General features: G+C 49.2%; 1 protein-coding gene across 4 annotated transcripts in view; it reads left to right on the top strand.

The window, feature by feature from the left end:
• LOC8052424 (4-coumarate--CoA ligase 1) overlaps nucleotides 1-17403 on the top strand; it is a 75971-nt gene that overhangs the window by 47478 nt on the left and 11090 nt on the right. For all 4 annotated transcript variants that reach the window (XM_029969087.4, XM_040205972.3, XM_029969089.4 and 1 more), the window contains exons 6-7: nucleotides 255-423; nucleotides 3012-3287. In XM_029969087.4, the coding sequence (XP_029824947.2) occupies nucleotides 255-423; nucleotides 3012-3287 (445 nt within the window). The remainder of the gene's footprint in view (nucleotides 1-254; nucleotides 424-3011; nucleotides 3288-17403) is intronic.

The following is a 17403-nucleotide window of genomic DNA, read 5'->3' as shown; positions in this document are numbered from 1 at the left end:
TTTGTTGATTAAAACGAGCGGATCAGCTTCGCGGCGGCGATTCGAACGCCTGTGTACTTGGACCTTTAGTGTGATTTTAAACCGAACGATGGCTCATTTTTGAGCTAAATACTATGTACAATGCAGCTCTGATGTTAGATTTGTGAAGTAACTGGGTGTATAGTGTCACACTGTATGAGAAACAAGATCCCTCCTTAGACACACTTTGGAGTCGCTCCTTTAAAAGTTCTTGTCCGTCCTTGAATATTTTTCAGGCCTTGCATGTCATCGGATGACACGGACGTTGTCCTTGGAAACTTCCCGATCACGCACGCCTCTGGCCTTGTGGTCAACATGGGAGTAGTTCTCCAGGGTGGTGTATCTGTCATAGCTTCACCGTTTCTCAGCCCTGAAGAAGTATGCGATATCGTCAACAAACATAAGGTAAAACAGTCGTACATCACGATAAACGTATATCCCCATAGGAAGCTTTTACCTCACCACCACATGTGCGCTGCGCGACACTGTTAGCGCAAACAAGCAATCGCCGATCTTTCGTATTCTTTTTCTTTTGGCTCATATTCTTACATCAGCATTTTTGCATCGCCTACGTTGTGCATGATGCTGCATGAGTGGCGCATCCCCGCACTTCCTACGTGCTTCAAGTCGTCCTAAAATTGACTGATTTAGGGGTTTTCGATGAGGCTCTAAATGTATTTTCACTAGTCGAAAATCGAATTAGTAAGCTTGAGGCCGCAAGTTTGCAAATTAGTATGTGCTTTGTAATCCCTGACGCCCACCGTGGCTAATAATTGGTTCCCCCCAAAAAATGTTTTTTTTTCTTACAGTGGAGCTGTTAAAGGGATACTGAACCAAAGAATTTAGTGCCCATAATAAGTGGCGCACGTTATTTCTACGATTCAGCAGCCGCCGGTGTGCGCGAGCACACGCAACGAAAATAACGTCAAAGACCTCCATTCTCGCTTAAGAGGACAGTGAAATGCATGGGCTTTGGGCCAAAGGAGGATAAAGACAGGCTTTTCATCTCTACAAGTGAAAGCTACGTGCTTGTTAGACCAATTAATCGCTTACCTTTTACACCAGACACCAATGTGTAGATGAAAAACTTGTCTTTATTCTCCTTTGGCCCGAAGCCCATAGATTTCACTGTCATCTTAACCGCGAATGGAGGTCTTTGACGTCATTTTTGTTGCGTGTGCTCGCGCACACCGGCGGCTGCTGGCTCGGGGAAAGAACGTGCGCCACTTATTATGAACACTAAAGTTTTTGGTAGTGTATTCATTTAAGGGCTAGTTTCCCCAAGATCGTGTCCGGTACCAAACAAATGTCGACACCCATGGCCGAACAAAACACTCTGGTTGCCGCCATCGCTCATAGATGGCGGTAGCTGTCGAGAGTGTTGTGTTTGCCGGTTGTCTGCTTACCGCCGTCGCTCATAGATCTCGGCAGCATTTCTTCGGAGGAAGAAGAGCCAGAGTGGAACGAGCGGCGATGTGCGCAGCAGTGCGAATGATTTCGCAACCGCCGCGAGGCCGCTAACGCCTAAAGTTCAACTGCATCGAGCGCTTTAGATTCTTTCACAAGGGAATCCCTTGTGAAAGAAGAGCAAATCGCTCGCTTGGAAAGCCACCGCCGAGAACTGAAGCTACAGCTCCGCTGCTCTTCCTTCTTCACCAGAGTGGAAATGCTGAAAGTCTTTTAACACATTATTTATAGGGTTGGGATCTTTGAAAGCCTTCACAGAAACGTGACTCAGTACAATGGAACGCAAGCTCCAGGTTGAAAGTAAAGGAATATAGTCTGTTGCAGGGTAAGAATAGCAGGGCAAGCCTTTAGAGGATACTCCGGCGATTTTTTGAGCTACCCAACTAACTATATTTTCGGAATCGCCGGCCTTTATCCCATCCGGTATGCTATTTAGTGGCACGAAGTTCAGATCAGTTATGAAATCGGCAAGTGAAAATGATGCCAACAACCGTCATTCAAATATGCCCGCGCTTTCATTCTCGAGACGTCGGGGGAAGGCAGGCTTGCAGGTTGAAAGGGATGTCTAAAAATGAATAATACGGATCATTTTTGTTTCGTGCTGCTGCGTGGGTGCTGGAGCGAGCTTCCAAGGCATTCATGTGACACAGTGAAGCTGCTTGTAATCAGTTGGAAACAAAGTGTACAGTTAAAAGATCGAACCCTGCATCCTGCCGACGTCACTTTTTTATTGTTGCTAGTAGAGACTTTTACTTTGAATAACACTGCGAGTACCAAAACTTTAAATGCAATAACTTCGCGAAAAACTATTTATTTGGGCCCAATATTTGGGTTACTATTTCAGCGATGTCTGTTGTTGTGTTTACCAAATTTTCACACAAGTCATTAACTATGATGAAAACGCCGGAGTACCTCTGTAAAGGGGTACTACAAGGAAACCATCAATATCTTGTTAAAAAAGACACGAAAAGGAATTTTAAAACAAATTAAACGATTAGCAAAGAGCACCGGCTGAATGCCGCGAAAGCCTCGTTTGTAATGCCCGTCTAGGACCCTTGATAGGTAGCGACGGTGAGTGTCTTGACAAGAACTATAGACGCTTTCCACACGCCCAAGGTTACAGCCGCCATCGCTGACCTTCCCTTGTCTTACGGAGATACCGAGCCACTGAAACGGGTATTGACGAGCCTCTAGAAAGGTCAATGCAGGGTAACCTGGCCTGCTATGGTCATGACGAAGTGAAGAAAATGGAATACGACGAAACAAAAATTGAAGGTCAGTTGTGGCGGCGCCCAGGCACAGCTGCTGCAACGCGACTGTACATGCTTTGAATCTGAGGTCATCCCGACAGCTCTACGGCCAGCACAAGAGAAGAGGGGAGGGAGGAACTTTTTGTTTTTGTCCTATAAAAGAGGAAAATTAAGATACTGAAGCTTATATTTTTGTATGGCTTTCTCCTTGCACGCACGTCGTGATGCTTCTCTTCTTTTGACGGCGCATGCTCGTCTTGCGTGTTTTATTTCCAGATTACGTCGATGTTTTTGTTCACGTCGCGGCTGCAAGCCCTCGTGCAGGTCATGCAGCGCACGGGAACCCGCCTCGGCAGCGTGCGAAGGATCGGGGTCGGCGGAAGCCTCCTGAGCGCCGAGCTCTTTGAGGAGGCGCTGTCGGTTTTCGAAGGGACCGAATGCCTGATGAACATGTACGGCCTGTCGGAGGCCTGCTCCATCATCTGCTCTCCGTCCATTCGCGGAGTCAAGCATGTTGACATGGGCTTCCCCGGTGCCATGACTGAAATCAGAGTGAGTCGGGTTTCCCTGGTCAAACATCCGTTTGTGTGTCGCGCGAGTCGAGGTGCGGCTCGCGGCTCCCTGGTAAGCGAACACCTCCCCCGCAAGGTCAGAAAATAAGGAATCCGAAGTAAAAGGCAGCCTGCGTTTTGGTAGCTTCGTCAGCGTACACTGGTGTGAGGCCCTCTTCACAACAACGAAGGCGGTAAGATTAGAACTGCCTGCAACCCTAATGTATAGTACAAACACCTAACTAAGCTGCTTGAGGGTGCAGCGAGGTCATTCGAGCCGAAATTTAGGGCGATGGTTTTGTAGCGGTCCATCGGCCTTTCGCCACCGATAAAGGACGACGACGTTACTTATCGGTACGAGCCGACGGCACGAGATTAAGCAGAGCGTTTTTACCTAAGCGCTGGTCGTTCGCACAATCTCTCCCGTTCTCAACAATTCGAACGCGCTACAGTTTCAAAAATTGGGACGCACAATGAGTTCAGAAACACAGGGGTATTCACTGGACGCCATATTTGAGGGCGATGTTTATAGCGCATGCCCAGAGCTATATCCTACATTAATAGCTGCTAAGACCGGCAGTCTTGATGGCGAGAAATGCGCGTTGCAGAAGAACTCTGCTCGCGTCAGCACGCGCTCGAGCAGTCGCGCACACAGCTATGGCCGCCGGTGAATACAACCAATTAGCGGCGAGATGTTTTGTTGGCGCCCTTTTATGGTTCCCTCTCGTGACGTCCTTTTCTTGCGAACAGCAAGTTTGACGGTGTTTGTAATTAACGTGATTGAAGCCTGAAATCATTGCGCTCTGAAATTAACACTGCCAACACCGCCAAAATGAGTTCTTCCATTACCCTTATCTCCATCGATAAAAAATCCTTTGCAGACGTCATCGTCAGCATTCGGCCAATCGTGGAAGGCCAATCTTAGTGATGCTTTCGAGTGCTCACGTCGTCAATAAAAGGTATTCACTTGCGGCGGCCATGGCTGTATGCACGACTGCTGAACGCGTGCTGACGGCGAACTGCCACAGTTCTTATGCAACTGTGGTGATTTCGGATTTCAATGTAGAAAAAAAGAAGACAACGACGAGGATGAATGCTGATGTGGCTGGTTGACTGTGTGTTTGTGTGCACGGAAAAAATTTGGCGCGAGTGGCCGGTGGTGGAAAAAGAAGAGGTAGAAGGAAGCCAGGAGCCGACCGTACAGGACAAGCGATCAGGGCCCGGTGGACGAAAAAACCGACCCGCAACGATAGGCGTGGTCGGCACGGCTTCAGTTCGTCGTCCACAAATACAGGCCTGGTGAGCGGGCCTCCGAGGCTGCCCTGTCGCTACTTCAAGCCACACTCTTCAAGCCATCCCGTCGTCCACTACCCGGCCCCAACGCGCCAATCTACCTGGCATCAAGACTTCGGAGAGTCAACCATGATCAGAACTCAGACCCGCTTCACGGGCACTGTGACGTACTCTTCTTTAATTACCCTTTAAGTGTTAGATTTTCCCATATTTTTTTTTTTTTGATTTGCTCATTCTTTAGTTATTTAACGCTTTAATATATTTTTGTACTGGCCCAAAAATGTCGCCTCTTTGTCCATACTCTTCGCGTCGCACTCCCACGCAAGCGTGAACACGGTCCACTACATATCTGGCGTCCGCGACAGGACCTTGCTCTTAACTGACACGCCATAGAGCTTCACGTTGCGAATCGGTGCGACGGCTGAGAATAGATACCGAGAAATTAATGAAAGTTGGCAAGGAGTTGGGGTTGTCCGGGGCAGCTTTGAAACAATGAATGGATGAAGAGCGAGCGCGCGAGAGGGACAAGCGTACAGCAGAACGCGAGGCTACTAAACAAGCAGAAGCCCTTGCTCGGGCTCGCTTAGAACTTCTAGGCTCTTACTCGTGCGCGCCTAGAGCCAGAACGCGCGGTACTGGAGCTCGAGTTTACGATTACAGGAGCGACAAGAAAGTGCAGTAGAGGGAATTCCGAACGCGTCTGGTGCGGGTACACCTGCTGGCTTTGCGCAGGGGTACTGGAGCCCACACAAGGTCATCCCCGCTTTCAATGAGAAATGCGACGAGCTTGACGCCTACATCCAACGATTCGAGCGGGTGGAAACGAGCCAAGAGTGGCCACAGGATAAATGGGCCTTGTCCCTGAGTCTATGCTTGACAGAGGAGGCATTAAGTGTAGTCGGACGCGTGGCTGCTGACGCTGCTAGAAACTGCACTGTGCTTAAAGGAGCTGTGCATCGATATTCAACTGGATTGTTTTTCTCTCTACAAGAGCTTACTGGCACACCTGGGACTCAAGGATACTCACACGCAACGCCATTGGCCAAGAAACTCCTTTGTGGCGGCGTAATTTCAAGGACAAAAGCGATCATTTTCATTCAATCTCTCCTTTGCAAAATTTGATGACGTAACTCGGGGATCGCAGTACACCCAAGTGACGATATTTGAATGCGGTTCATAGATTAGATTCGAGCATAGCGTGGGCACTCGACTTGGGCTCGTGACAATTGCTAGCTCGAGAAGCATTCGGGTAGTGACCCGTGTCCAATCGCTGCAACGACGACAACAGCCGAGCCATAACAATGTCTGGAACTCAGCGCGTGTCCTGCGCTTTGCCAACCCCAGCGCGTGGCTATGATCAACACTGGCGGCATATAATCGGCTCCAGATCACGTGGCCGCTTGTTCTGGCTGCGAGTTGAGGGGGTGAACGCTGCTCGTTTTTCTTACATTTTTTTCTGGGACTTATATTGCGTGGGGTGAAAAACGAACGCGTGTTTCATAGGTCATTAACGTTAGGGATCCGTTTTAAGAGGTATTTGTGCACAGTACAAAAATTGTTGCATCGCTCCTTTAAGCAGACTCTTCTCCAACGATTTCGGTATACGAAAGAAGGGTACCGGGCCAAGTTCAGAGAGGCAAGACCAGAGGAGGCAGAAACAGGCAGACAGTTTACTGGTCGTCTGTTGGGATATTTTGACCATTGGCAAGAAATGGTCAAAACTGAGCGTACTTACGACGCACTCCGGGACAAAATAGTGTCAGAACAGTTTCTTAAGAGATGTCACCAAAAACTGACCATCTATTTCAGGGAAAGGGGCTGCCGATCATTATCTTGAGGCTCAAGGACTAGTCCATCTTGGCAGAACAAATAAGGACCAAGAGGCGAAGCCATTGGGGAAAGCGAAGATTTCTAAGCCTTCTAATGCAACGGGGAGACCCGCGTGTTTTTTTTTTTGTTTTTTTTTTGCAATAAACAAGGTCATGGTGCAGCAGACTGTTGGTCCAAGTCAAGGGGATCCAACCCAAAGTCGACTGTTTGCTGGAAATGTCGCAAAAACGGGCATAAAGCAGAGTCTTGCCCTAACAAGACAGACGCGGGTGGACAAGCATTGTGTTCCCTGGCGCCTCAGAATGAGCCTGGGAAAGTTTGTTTGGTCAGCCATTCCCTTAAAAGAAATGTGAAAGCAGAGGTGGATGAAAGAAGAGTCGATGTTCAAAGAGATGGCATGCCAACGGCTGAAGGACTGGTTGAACGACAACCTGTCATTGTATTGCGTGATTCAGGATGCAACTCGGTCATGGTAAAGCGATCCCTAGTTTCTGACGACAAACTGACAGGAAGGAATCGATCGATCTAACTTCTTGACCGGACTGTTAGATGCCTACCTGAAGCGGAGGTGGACATCGGCTCTCCTTATTTCACGGGCAGAGTAAGGGCGACCTGCATGGAAAGCCCGCTTTATGATGTCGTCTTGGGCGATATCGATGGCGTACGGGATGCTTCTGCTCCTGGTGTCAAGTGGTGAGCAGACCAAAAGTTTCTTCCCCTGCAAGAAACGCCCCAAGAAAAAGACAAAATCTTAGGCAAATAACGAACTTGGGCAGGGACGACCTCCTCATCGAGCTCCGAAGACCAGAAAGGCGAGCTTGAGGCTAGTGTCGTAACTATGCGGACTTCGGCGAAAACTGCTGGCTATCAGTTGCAGAAATAAATCCACTAGACATCAACCCGGCGGAGCTAAGCACCAAGCAAAAGCAAGATGCTACACTCCAAAGATGCTTTGAAGCAGTGGGAAGCAAGGTTGCCTCAAGATCAGCCGACATCGAGTTCGTGCTGATGAACGGGATTCTTTTTCGACGGTACATACTTCCGTCACAAAAGGAAATGAAACAACTCGTTTTCCCAACTGGCCTCCGAACATTCGTTCTAAAAAGGGCACACGAAAGAATACTATATGCACATCAAGGAATCAAAAGAAGGACAGATCGAGTCCTCAAGGAGTTTTACTGGCTAGGGGTACAAGGGGATGTCACGGGGTTTGTGAAGTCATTCGACATCTGCCAAGAAACCGTTCCAAAACACTCGGTAGGCCGCATGCCTTTGGGAAAAATGCCCGTGTTCGAGACGCCTTTTCAACGGGTAGCAATTGACATCGTGGGACCACTGTCACCAGCCTCAGAGGAGGGCAACCGTTACGTACTAACCATGGTGGACTACGCGACCCGCTATTCTGATGCAGTTGCCCTACCAAGCATTGAGACGGAGAGGATTGCGGAAGCTCTCCTCGAGATGTTTTCCCGCGTGGGATTTCCTAGAGAAATCATCAGCGATCGGGGCAAATCATTCACATCCGGACTCATGAAGGAGTTTAGTCGTCTCCTCTCGTTTAAGCAGATTACAACCACGCCCTATCATCTCATGGCCAAAGGCCTCGTGAAACGGTTTAATGGCACACTGAAACAGATGATACGACGAATGTGTCAAGAGAGCCCGAAAATATGGGACCGATATTGGCGCCACTACTATTCGCGTATCGCGAAGTGCTGCGGGCCAGTGTTGGGTTTGCACCATTTGATGTCCTGTATGGCAGGTACGTCCGAGGACCGATGGTCGTATTAAAGGAAGTCTGGACAGGAGAGCACCTTGACGAAAACACGAAAACCTCGCACGGCTACATGGTCGAGCTCCGCTAGCGCTTAGAAGACATCTGCCGGATAGCACAGGAGCAGCTCAGAAAGGCGAAGCTAGTACAGAAGAAGTACTACGACAAGAGGACGAGGGTACGCCAGCTATCTGTTGGAGACAAGGTTTTACTTCTTCTCCCCTCCGGTAACAACGAGCTGATCCTGACCTGGAAAAGCCCCTTCAGGGTTTTGGAGAGAAGAAATGACATCGACTACGTCGTTGATCTAGGAGCAAGAACCAGTCTATTCCATATTAGCATGCTGAAAAAGTGCGAAGAGAGACCTGTTTCTAACCAAACACCCCAGCATGCCTCAGGCGCGGTTCAGCACGAGGAGGTAGAGGAAGAGGACATACCTTCTGTGACACTCCACAAGAAGGAAACTCACCAGAATGTGAAAGTCTCAAACGACCTAACAGCTTCTGAACAAGCGCAGGTCTCTATCCCCTTGGCTGCGCACAAGAAAAGTTTCACAGATGTCCAAAGAAAGGCCCGCCTGGTGGAGTGCAAACTGAAGACCAGCACCGACATTCCTATTCGAGTACAGCAATACCCGATACCGTTCGCTATCCAAGAAGCGGTGCAGGAGGAAGTCCAACAAAAGTTAGAGCGGGGCATAATTGAACCCTCCGAATTGCCGTACCAATATCCCATAGTGTTAATAAAGAAAAAGGATGAATCAATGCGGCTGTGCATTGACTTCAGGCAATTGAACAAGGTCCTCGTCCCCGACAATGAACCCATCCCGAGGGTGGACATGATGTTCGCTAAGTTGGGGGCCAGCCGATACTTCTCAAAGATCAACTTTTCAAAAGGTTATTGGCAGGTGCCGATGCACGAAGGATCAAAGCATATGACAGTTTTCCCTACGGCTTCCGGACTTTTCCAGTTTCGATTTATGCCTTTTGGCATCAAGACCGCACCGGCGGTATTTATCCGGCTCATGAGGAAGGTGGTCCAAGGCCTGCCAAACGTCTATCACTATTTTGACGACTTCCTCATTGCCACAGAAAACTGGGAAGAGCACCTGGAAACACTCAAGTCATCCTTTGAGCGGGTGAGAGATGCTGGTTTGACGATACGGCCAACAAAAAGCGAAGTCGGCTTTGCATCAGTCAAGTTCCTCGGTCACATCATTGGACATAACCTCCTGTGACCGCAAATCGAGACGCTAAAAAAGATTAAATTTTCCAAGCCACCCGAGACAAAAAAAGGGTGTCCGCTCGTTTCTTGGCCTGACAAGCTACTACAGAAATTTCGTTCCACAATACTCTGAAATTTCACAACCGCTAGCAGAGTTGACACGAAAAAGGGCTCCGAACAAAGTGATTTGGGGGGAAAAGGAACAACATGCTTTTGAGAAACTTAAGATGTGTCCAGTCGACACATCTTAAGGTCGACAGACTCTTCTGAATCTTCCGTGCTTAGTACGGATGCATCATTTACAAGCGTGGGGGCGGTTCTCATGCAGCGGCATAATAAAATACTCGATCCTGTAGCTTACGCGAGTCAAACTGCTACCTCGTGAAGCCGGCTATTCGACGATAGAGCGAGAGGGCCTGGCACTGATATGGGCAGTTAAAAAAATTTGTATGTACTTGTACGGGAAACCATTCATTCTGCAAAGCAACCATCAGCCTTTATTATTCATAAACTCCGCAAACCACACCAACAGCCGTGTGCTACGTTGGAGCTTGACGCTCATAGAGTACGACTTTACAGTCGAATATATCAAGGGCTGTGAAAATGTGGGCGTCGATTATATGAGTCGCATGTATGTTAAATAAGAATCTCAACCTTATTATTATGCTTTGTAGTGATGAATTGTGTACAATGGTCAAAACAGTTTTTTTTACTTATGAGTGTAACGCGCGTATGACAAGGTTGTTGGATCAATTACTTTGCTTATGTGTGTGTGTGGAAGAAACCAAACGTTTGAACGGACCAAGGAATAGAGCGTCGTGGGCGTCTTGATGGTGCTGACATTCCGCACCATCAAGATAGCCGGCCTTGGCAGCCTATTAATGTAAACTCGTTCTGAGCATGCGCTTTAAACATCGCCCTTGTGGCGTCCAGGGAATACCCCCTAAGAGCAGGTGCTTAAATGGAAACTGCATGAAGCGGTTCTCTACTTGAGGAAAAACAGTCCAGTCGTCTTCATTCAACCTCCAAGATCACGAATCTTGAGATGATGTTTAAGTTGGTGCACGGAGCCAGGAGAAATTAATTTTCAAAGTACCACTAAAGCCACTCCTTCCCGGGGCGTAACGTCATATTAGGAGTTATCGGAGTACGCGTTCTCGCACATCTAGACGCCTATCAAAGCTATAGACGCGCACCCTTGATATAGGCCTCCTGCGCTGAAGTTGAACGAATTGTGGTGCCCTTATTTTGGGTAGTACAAGCTCACCCGATTGAGCCTCGCAATACTTACAGAACGTTGGTTGAGCTTTATTTTTTTTTTTTCTGTGTGGTGCTGAAGAACGGAAGAACACATTTGGGCGCCCGAAATTGGATAGATTCAACGCCGTAAGGCAATCGATAGTGCCAAAATCATGCCACCAGCGCTAGGGTACGCGCCTTTTATCTCCGGTTAGGTGACGTGAGAACATCTCTATCGCTCCACTTTCATTTTTTTTTTGCTTTCTTTTTTTCTTTTATTTCTACTTTTGCCCGCGTGAAACGGCGTCTTTTGACTCACGCTCTCAGCGTCTTAGCTTTGACTTGTGCTTCGAGGGCGTCCGAATTTTTGTTGTTTCTTTGTATTTTTCTTGCCTCGCGTTCCGCACGAGCGCTGGCGCGTTTCTGCAAGCGTGACAGTTTGAGACGCTCAAATTTGTACTACCCAAAACAAGTCCCTTTTTGCAGCCCTGGGCGACGCAGGAGACCCATTTTCAAAACTTTGAGGAAAAACACTTCAATCGTTTCCATTTGCCCTCTAGGATCACGAATCTCGAGATTATTTTTCAATTTGGTGCACAGAGGCTGCAGAAAGTAATTTTCAAAGTACCACTGAAGCCACTGCTTCCCGGGGCGTGACGTCATATTAAAAGTTTTTGGAGTACCGGTTTTCGCACATCTACAGCGCCTATCAAAGCTATACACGCGCACTTTTAATATTAAAAAAAAATGAAAGCCGTTTACAATTCCCTGTAACGCCGGTTAGAGCGCAGCTCTTGAGGAGGAAGATGGAAGCGTACTGAGGGATAGGTGACTCCTTGAGGTCACGTGACCCCCTTAGGTCACGTGACCCCCTGAGGTCACGTGACCTCAGCCATGCGCTCCCGAGCATGCGTGACCCCCAAAGGTCACGTGAGCCCCTGAGGTCACGTGACCTGAAGGGTCACATGACCTTAGGGGGTCACGTGATCCCCAGAAGCCACGTGACTTCAGGGGTCACGTGACCTTAGGGGGTCACGTGACCTCAAGGCGGTCACGTGACTTTTGGGGGTCACGTGACTTCTGGGGGTCGCGTGACCTCGGGGTCACGTGACCTCGGGGGTCACGTGACCTGGGTGGGTCACGTGACCCCCAAAGGTCACGTGAGCCCCTGAGGTCACGTGACCTGAAGGGTCACATGACCTTAGAGGGTCACGTGATCCCCAGAAGTCACGTGACTTCAGGGGTCACGTGACCTTAGGGGGTCACGTGACCTCAAGGCGGTCACGTGACCTCAAGGGGTCACGTGATCTCAGGGGGTCACGTGACTTCTGGGGGTCACGTGACCTCGGGGGCGGGGGTCACGTGACCTCGGGGGGGTCACGTGACCTCGCGGTTACGCCGACGCCGACGCCGACGCCGACGCCGACGGCGACGCCGACGCCGCTCAAGCCGGAAACGGGCCCCTAAGAGCTGCGCTCTAAAAGTCAGAAAGAGACTTCACGACTGGTGTGAATGCGAGGGAAGCATTAGCAGCGAGATGTTTCGGTGGCGCCCTCGTTTGGTTACCTTTTGTGACGTAATTACCTTGTGAACAAAAAGTTCGATGGTGTTTGTATGGACATTGTGGAAGCCTGAAATCATAGCGCTCTCAAAGCAACACCGCCAATACCGTCTCAATCGAAGTTCTTACATTCCTCTTATTTCCGTCGATGAGACTTCCTTTGCTGACGTCATAGTCAGCATTCGGCCAATTGTGATGGATCGAACACAGCGACGCTTTCGTTCGCTCACGTCGCCAATGGACCTTTTCCGAGAAGCGTTCTGCGCACGCGCGAGCGCCCGATGCCAAGCGGTGGAAGTCGGCACGAAAAATCGAGGAAATTCGGAATGAGGCTGTATATCGACGAGTAAAACACGTACCGTATTCACTCGCATATTGGTCAATACGTCGTATAGGTGGACCCCCTAACTTCGGGACCCCCGAAAAAAAAAAAAGTTGAAAAATATAATACCGGGATTCGCGTATTGGTCGACCCCCCAGTTTTGATGAGGCGATTTTTGAAAAACAGGTCGACCTATACGCGAGTAAATACGGTAATTGCAGCATATATATAATCGTGTTACACAAAAAAAAAGAAAGTGGACGGAAAGAGAAACACGACGTTTGGGTGGACGCTACGGATTTCCCTCTTTAAAGTCGCGTTGGGCACGCGACGCAGCTCAGAGAGGGAAGCAACTGGTAGCGTAGGTTCCATTATCGATTGGTAGCGCAGGTAGGTCACTTCCTCGATTTTTAGTTCGTGCAGCCACCGCCTGGTGCCGTCGGTATTTGGAAAAGGTCCAATACCTGGCAAGCTTGCAATTGCACGCGCTTGCCGGCCAAGATATCCTTATGGTGTCACGAGTGGTCGGAGGTTTCTCGTGTTTTCTCGCGTTTAGTTGCATCTTCGGGGAAAACGAACCTGATATTCATATTCACTGCATTAAAACACGCCAGAATTCAGCTCTAACTTGTTTTTTTCAAGTGTTTCAGCTTCCCTTTAAATGTGTTCGGAAACGAAAATTTTGCCCTTATTTCTTTGTCATGAATGATAATTGATGAGGCTACGAAAACTGAAACAAACTCAACGTTTATTGGGCGAACTTGTGCCCAAAACAAAATGGAAACAGAAGATAACAATAGAGCGTCGTGCGCGTCGATGTCGGCGTAACAGCCGGATAGAGCGCTGGGGCGATACTGACTCCGGCTCGCTCTTTTGTACAGGCGTGGCTTCTGGAACAATCGGTGTAGAACATTCTAACCTCGAATCAGCAACTCGGTTTTTGAATTTAGCAGAACATCACATTACAGAGTCAACAAAAACGTGCACTCGCGACCAGGTATCGAATCTTGGCTTTTTGCGTGGAAGGCAAGCGCGATAATCGTTAGGCCACGAGCACGCTGCCTACTTGGTCAGCTGCGCGCGCGGCATTATTCCCCCCTTTAAAAAATCGCATCGTCCCGATGCAGCACGAAACCAAAACACAAATCCACAACAAAAGGACAGGAGAATTGCGAGCCGCAGTTCACTCGTTGACGAGAGTCCAAAGTTCTATCGTTCGTAATACGGCTGTAGTCGGACGACGTGCACCACCTCGGGTCGTGGATGGCGTCTTCCAGATGGGCGCGTTCCGTCGGGAAGAACTTCTCACTTCAGATCGCTGAGTCGTCGGATGATTTTGTATATGGTCCGAAATAGCGTTTCAGAAGCTTCTCGCTGAGACCGCGGCGCCGTATCTGTGTCCACACCCACACACGGTCTCCGGGTTGAAAAAGGACGTCCCGGCGACGAAGGTTATATTGGCGTCCGTCGACCCGCTGTTGATCTTGAATCTTGATTCTTGCCAGTTGACGAGCTTCCTCCGCTCGTTGAGATATCAGTTGAGCGTTGTTGTTGCCATCGTCGGTTGGCACGTGAGGCAGCATGGCGTCGAGAATCGTGTTAACCGTTCGGCAGTGTGCCAGTTGGAACGGCGTCATTCCCGTGGTTTCCTGAACCGCTGTGTTGTAAGCAAACGTAACGTACGGCAACACCTCGTCCCACGTCTTGTGCTCTACGTCGACGTATATGGAGATCATGTCGGCGATCGTCTTGTTTAACCGTTCCGTTTGCCCGTTGGTTTGCGGATGATAAGCGGTGGTTCGTCGATAGGTGGTGTGACTGAACCGAAGAGCCTCTTCATTTCATTTTATTGCATTTAAGTTCATTTCATTTATTATACTCTCAGGGCCCGAAGGCATTACAGAGAGGAGTGGAATTATACATCGATATAAAGTGAACAATGAAAACAAAACGCAAAAAACAAAACACAAGGTACAGAATCGCTATGGAACATTATTAAGAACACTAGTTATGGCGGTTTAAAAATCAGCAGCGTCAGTAAGTAAGACTACGGGTGCGGGAAGGCGATTCCAGTCGACGGAGGTCAGGGGTAAAAACGAGGCATAAAAAGTGGAGGTGATGCAGTAGGGGATTACTACTTTTAGCGGATGATCGGTGCGCGGCGATATGTATTATGGTTCTTAAAATAATGAAGTTCGAAGTGCTGGGTTAGAGTGATACAGTTTGTGAAATAAGCAGAGGCGAGCTATTCTTTTTTTACGAAAGAAGAGGTTGGGCAAAAATGGATACGCTTTTATGGAGGCGACGCTGGCTGTACGGTGATAGTTAGAAAGTATAAAAATGCGGAGCGATTTTGAGTGAATTTAATGGATGATGCCAGGGATACGCCAGGGGTCCAGATAGAGCCTGCATACTCAAGTTTGGTGCGCACTAAAATTTTATATAGGAGAAGTTTAAATGAAACAGGGGGCAAGGGAAAAGTTTCTTCTGAGATTGCCTAATAAGCGATTAGCGTTGTTAGTGATATATTCGACATGGATGTTCCAGGAGAGATCGTTAGTTATATGAACACCGCGGTTCCATGAAAGATGACCCTCAATTTGTGATTAGCACTTCAGGTGCGCCGCGTCGAAGGAGAATGGACTCGACGAAAAACTTGGCGACTTCAACCGCTGTTCCCGATGTAAGGGCTTTCGTCTCGGCGTATCGTGTAAGATAATCGGTCGCGACGATAATCCACCGGTTTCTTTACGTCGATGTTGGGAACGGCCCAAGTAAATCCATTCCGACCTGTTGGAAGGGCGTTGTCGGGGCAGATATCGGCTGCAGGAGTCCTGCTGGCTTCGTCGAGGGCTTCTAACGTCGTTGGCACTCATGGCACGACCGTGTGTATGGATGAACGTTTTCTTGAGCTCGGCCAATCGTACTTGTCACGAATTCGGGCGAGCGTCCTGCTGTAGCCAAGTTGTCCAGCCGTCGGGTCGTGGTGGCATACTTGAAAGATTTCTTCTCGCACGCTAGCAGGAACCAGCAGCCAGGCAAGGCTGCTGGTTCCGAAGTTCTTTTTGAAGAGCACGCCTCGCTGCAGAACGAAGCTTGACAACTCTCGGGCCAAGACTCGCGGAACTGAACTTCCTTGACCTTCGAGGTGGTCTATCACGGCGCGAAGGTCCGGGTCGTCCCGTTGAATTTCTCCCATGTCGGTATCTGTAACTGCGCCGAGAAAACGGGCGTCATCGTCGTCGTCAGTGCTGTCGGAAAAAGATTTGACTGTGGCTCTAGACAAACAGTCGGCGTCGTTATGCTTGCGGTTAGACTTATGCAGAATGGTTACATCGAATTCTCGCAATCGAAGACTTCAGCGAGCGAGGGCTCCTGACGGGTCCTTGAGCTATGCGAGCCAACAGAGAGCGTGGTGGTCCGTGACAACGCGGAAAGGGATTCCGTACAGGTACGGGCGGAACTTGGTTAACGCCCAGACGACAGCGAGACATTTCTTGTCGGTCGTTGAGTAATTGTTCTTGGCCTCGGATAGTGCCCGGCTTGCGTAAGCGATCACCCTCCCTGCTCAGTCTTGTCTTTGGACCAGTATCGCGCCGAGTCCGGCGTTGCCGGCGTCCGTGTGAACCCCCGTTTCCGCTGATGGATCGAAGTGTCCGAGGAGAGGGGGTGACTGGAGTCTTTCCTTCAGTTCTTTGGACGCTTGTTCTTGCTCCTCCCCCCACTGGAAGTTCACGTCGTCCTTCGTCAGATGCGTGAGCGGTGCAGAAATCTTGGCAAAATCGCGAACGAAACGTTTGTAGTAAGTGCACAGCCCAAGGGATCTTCTTACGGCTTTCTGTCTAAGGTGAAATAAACAAAAATAAAAATAACTCCACGCTCCTTTTTTACTTTGGCTCTTCACATACAAACGTTTTTTACTTTTTTTTTTTTTAGCTATTCAAGTTTAAACTCATTTCCGGAAGAGCGAGGCGTTACATTTTCTGGTATGCGATTCATTAGGGAGTTTACGTAGACCGCATTTCCTCCTCCGTATGGCCCTCCGCAAAATAGAAACCGCTACTGCGCCTGCGCGCCGATGGCCTTGACTGTAGAGTTCCTGGTATTGTAGTGGGTGCGGAGAGCGTTGCGGGACGGCGAAACCCATCTACGAAAACTGCCTATTATCTTTGAATACAGGATACTACGTGTAGTATTTTGAGTTCAGCGGTCGTACGGCTTGAATTCTGAACCAGAGAAGCGCGTGCCCCACATGCAGTGTCGCGTGCTCAGCTCGTGCATGCTAGTGTCGCTTTGGAACAGTTGACCTTGAGATTCGGAATAAACAAGTCGACAGTCACCGGTGTCCTTCCTCGCCCTCGGCGGGGTCCGCGCGGACGCGGGCCCCCGCCGTTACCTGGTCCCCTTCACGGATGAACCCGACTTCTACTCCCCGACCACGACGACGGCTGCAGCAGCGGCTGCCACCTCTTTCCCGACATTGACAAGGTACCCGACAGGACCTCTCGGACAACCACCTCACTACCAACATCGGCCACCTCCGAAAATACAATATGGCGACGAGGATGGGATTCCAAAAGGGCAACGACAGTTTTAAGGCAAGCACTGCGTCCCGGTCGCATAGTTGGCATGAACCGGCGCATCTTGGACGTTTCTTTCTTCGCAGCCTTGCGGCGTTTCGTTATCACTATTTCGGGCCAGTCGAGCTAGCGTTTGGTTTTTCTACTTTTGTCTGTTTCTTTTCGTGCGGCCTACTTCGAGCCAGGTAGTACTCGTTTCTCCGAACCAGAGCGTCTCGGAACTCCTGTACGCCTAGCGTTTCGAACGCCGAGTTCATTTTTTTCTTGTAGCTTTACTGTTCTTTTTTTTTTTTT

The sequence above is a fragment of the Ixodes scapularis genome, unplaced genomic scaffold (genome assembly GCF_016920785.2).
Source record: "Ixodes scapularis isolate PalLabHiFi unplaced genomic scaffold, ASM1692078v2 PGA_scaffold2__306_contigs__length_199485367, whole genome shotgun sequence".
NCBI lineage: Eukaryota > Metazoa > Arthropoda > Arachnida > Ixodida > Ixodidae > Ixodes > Ixodes scapularis.
This window is presented reverse-complemented; position numbering and strand designations above follow the sequence as displayed.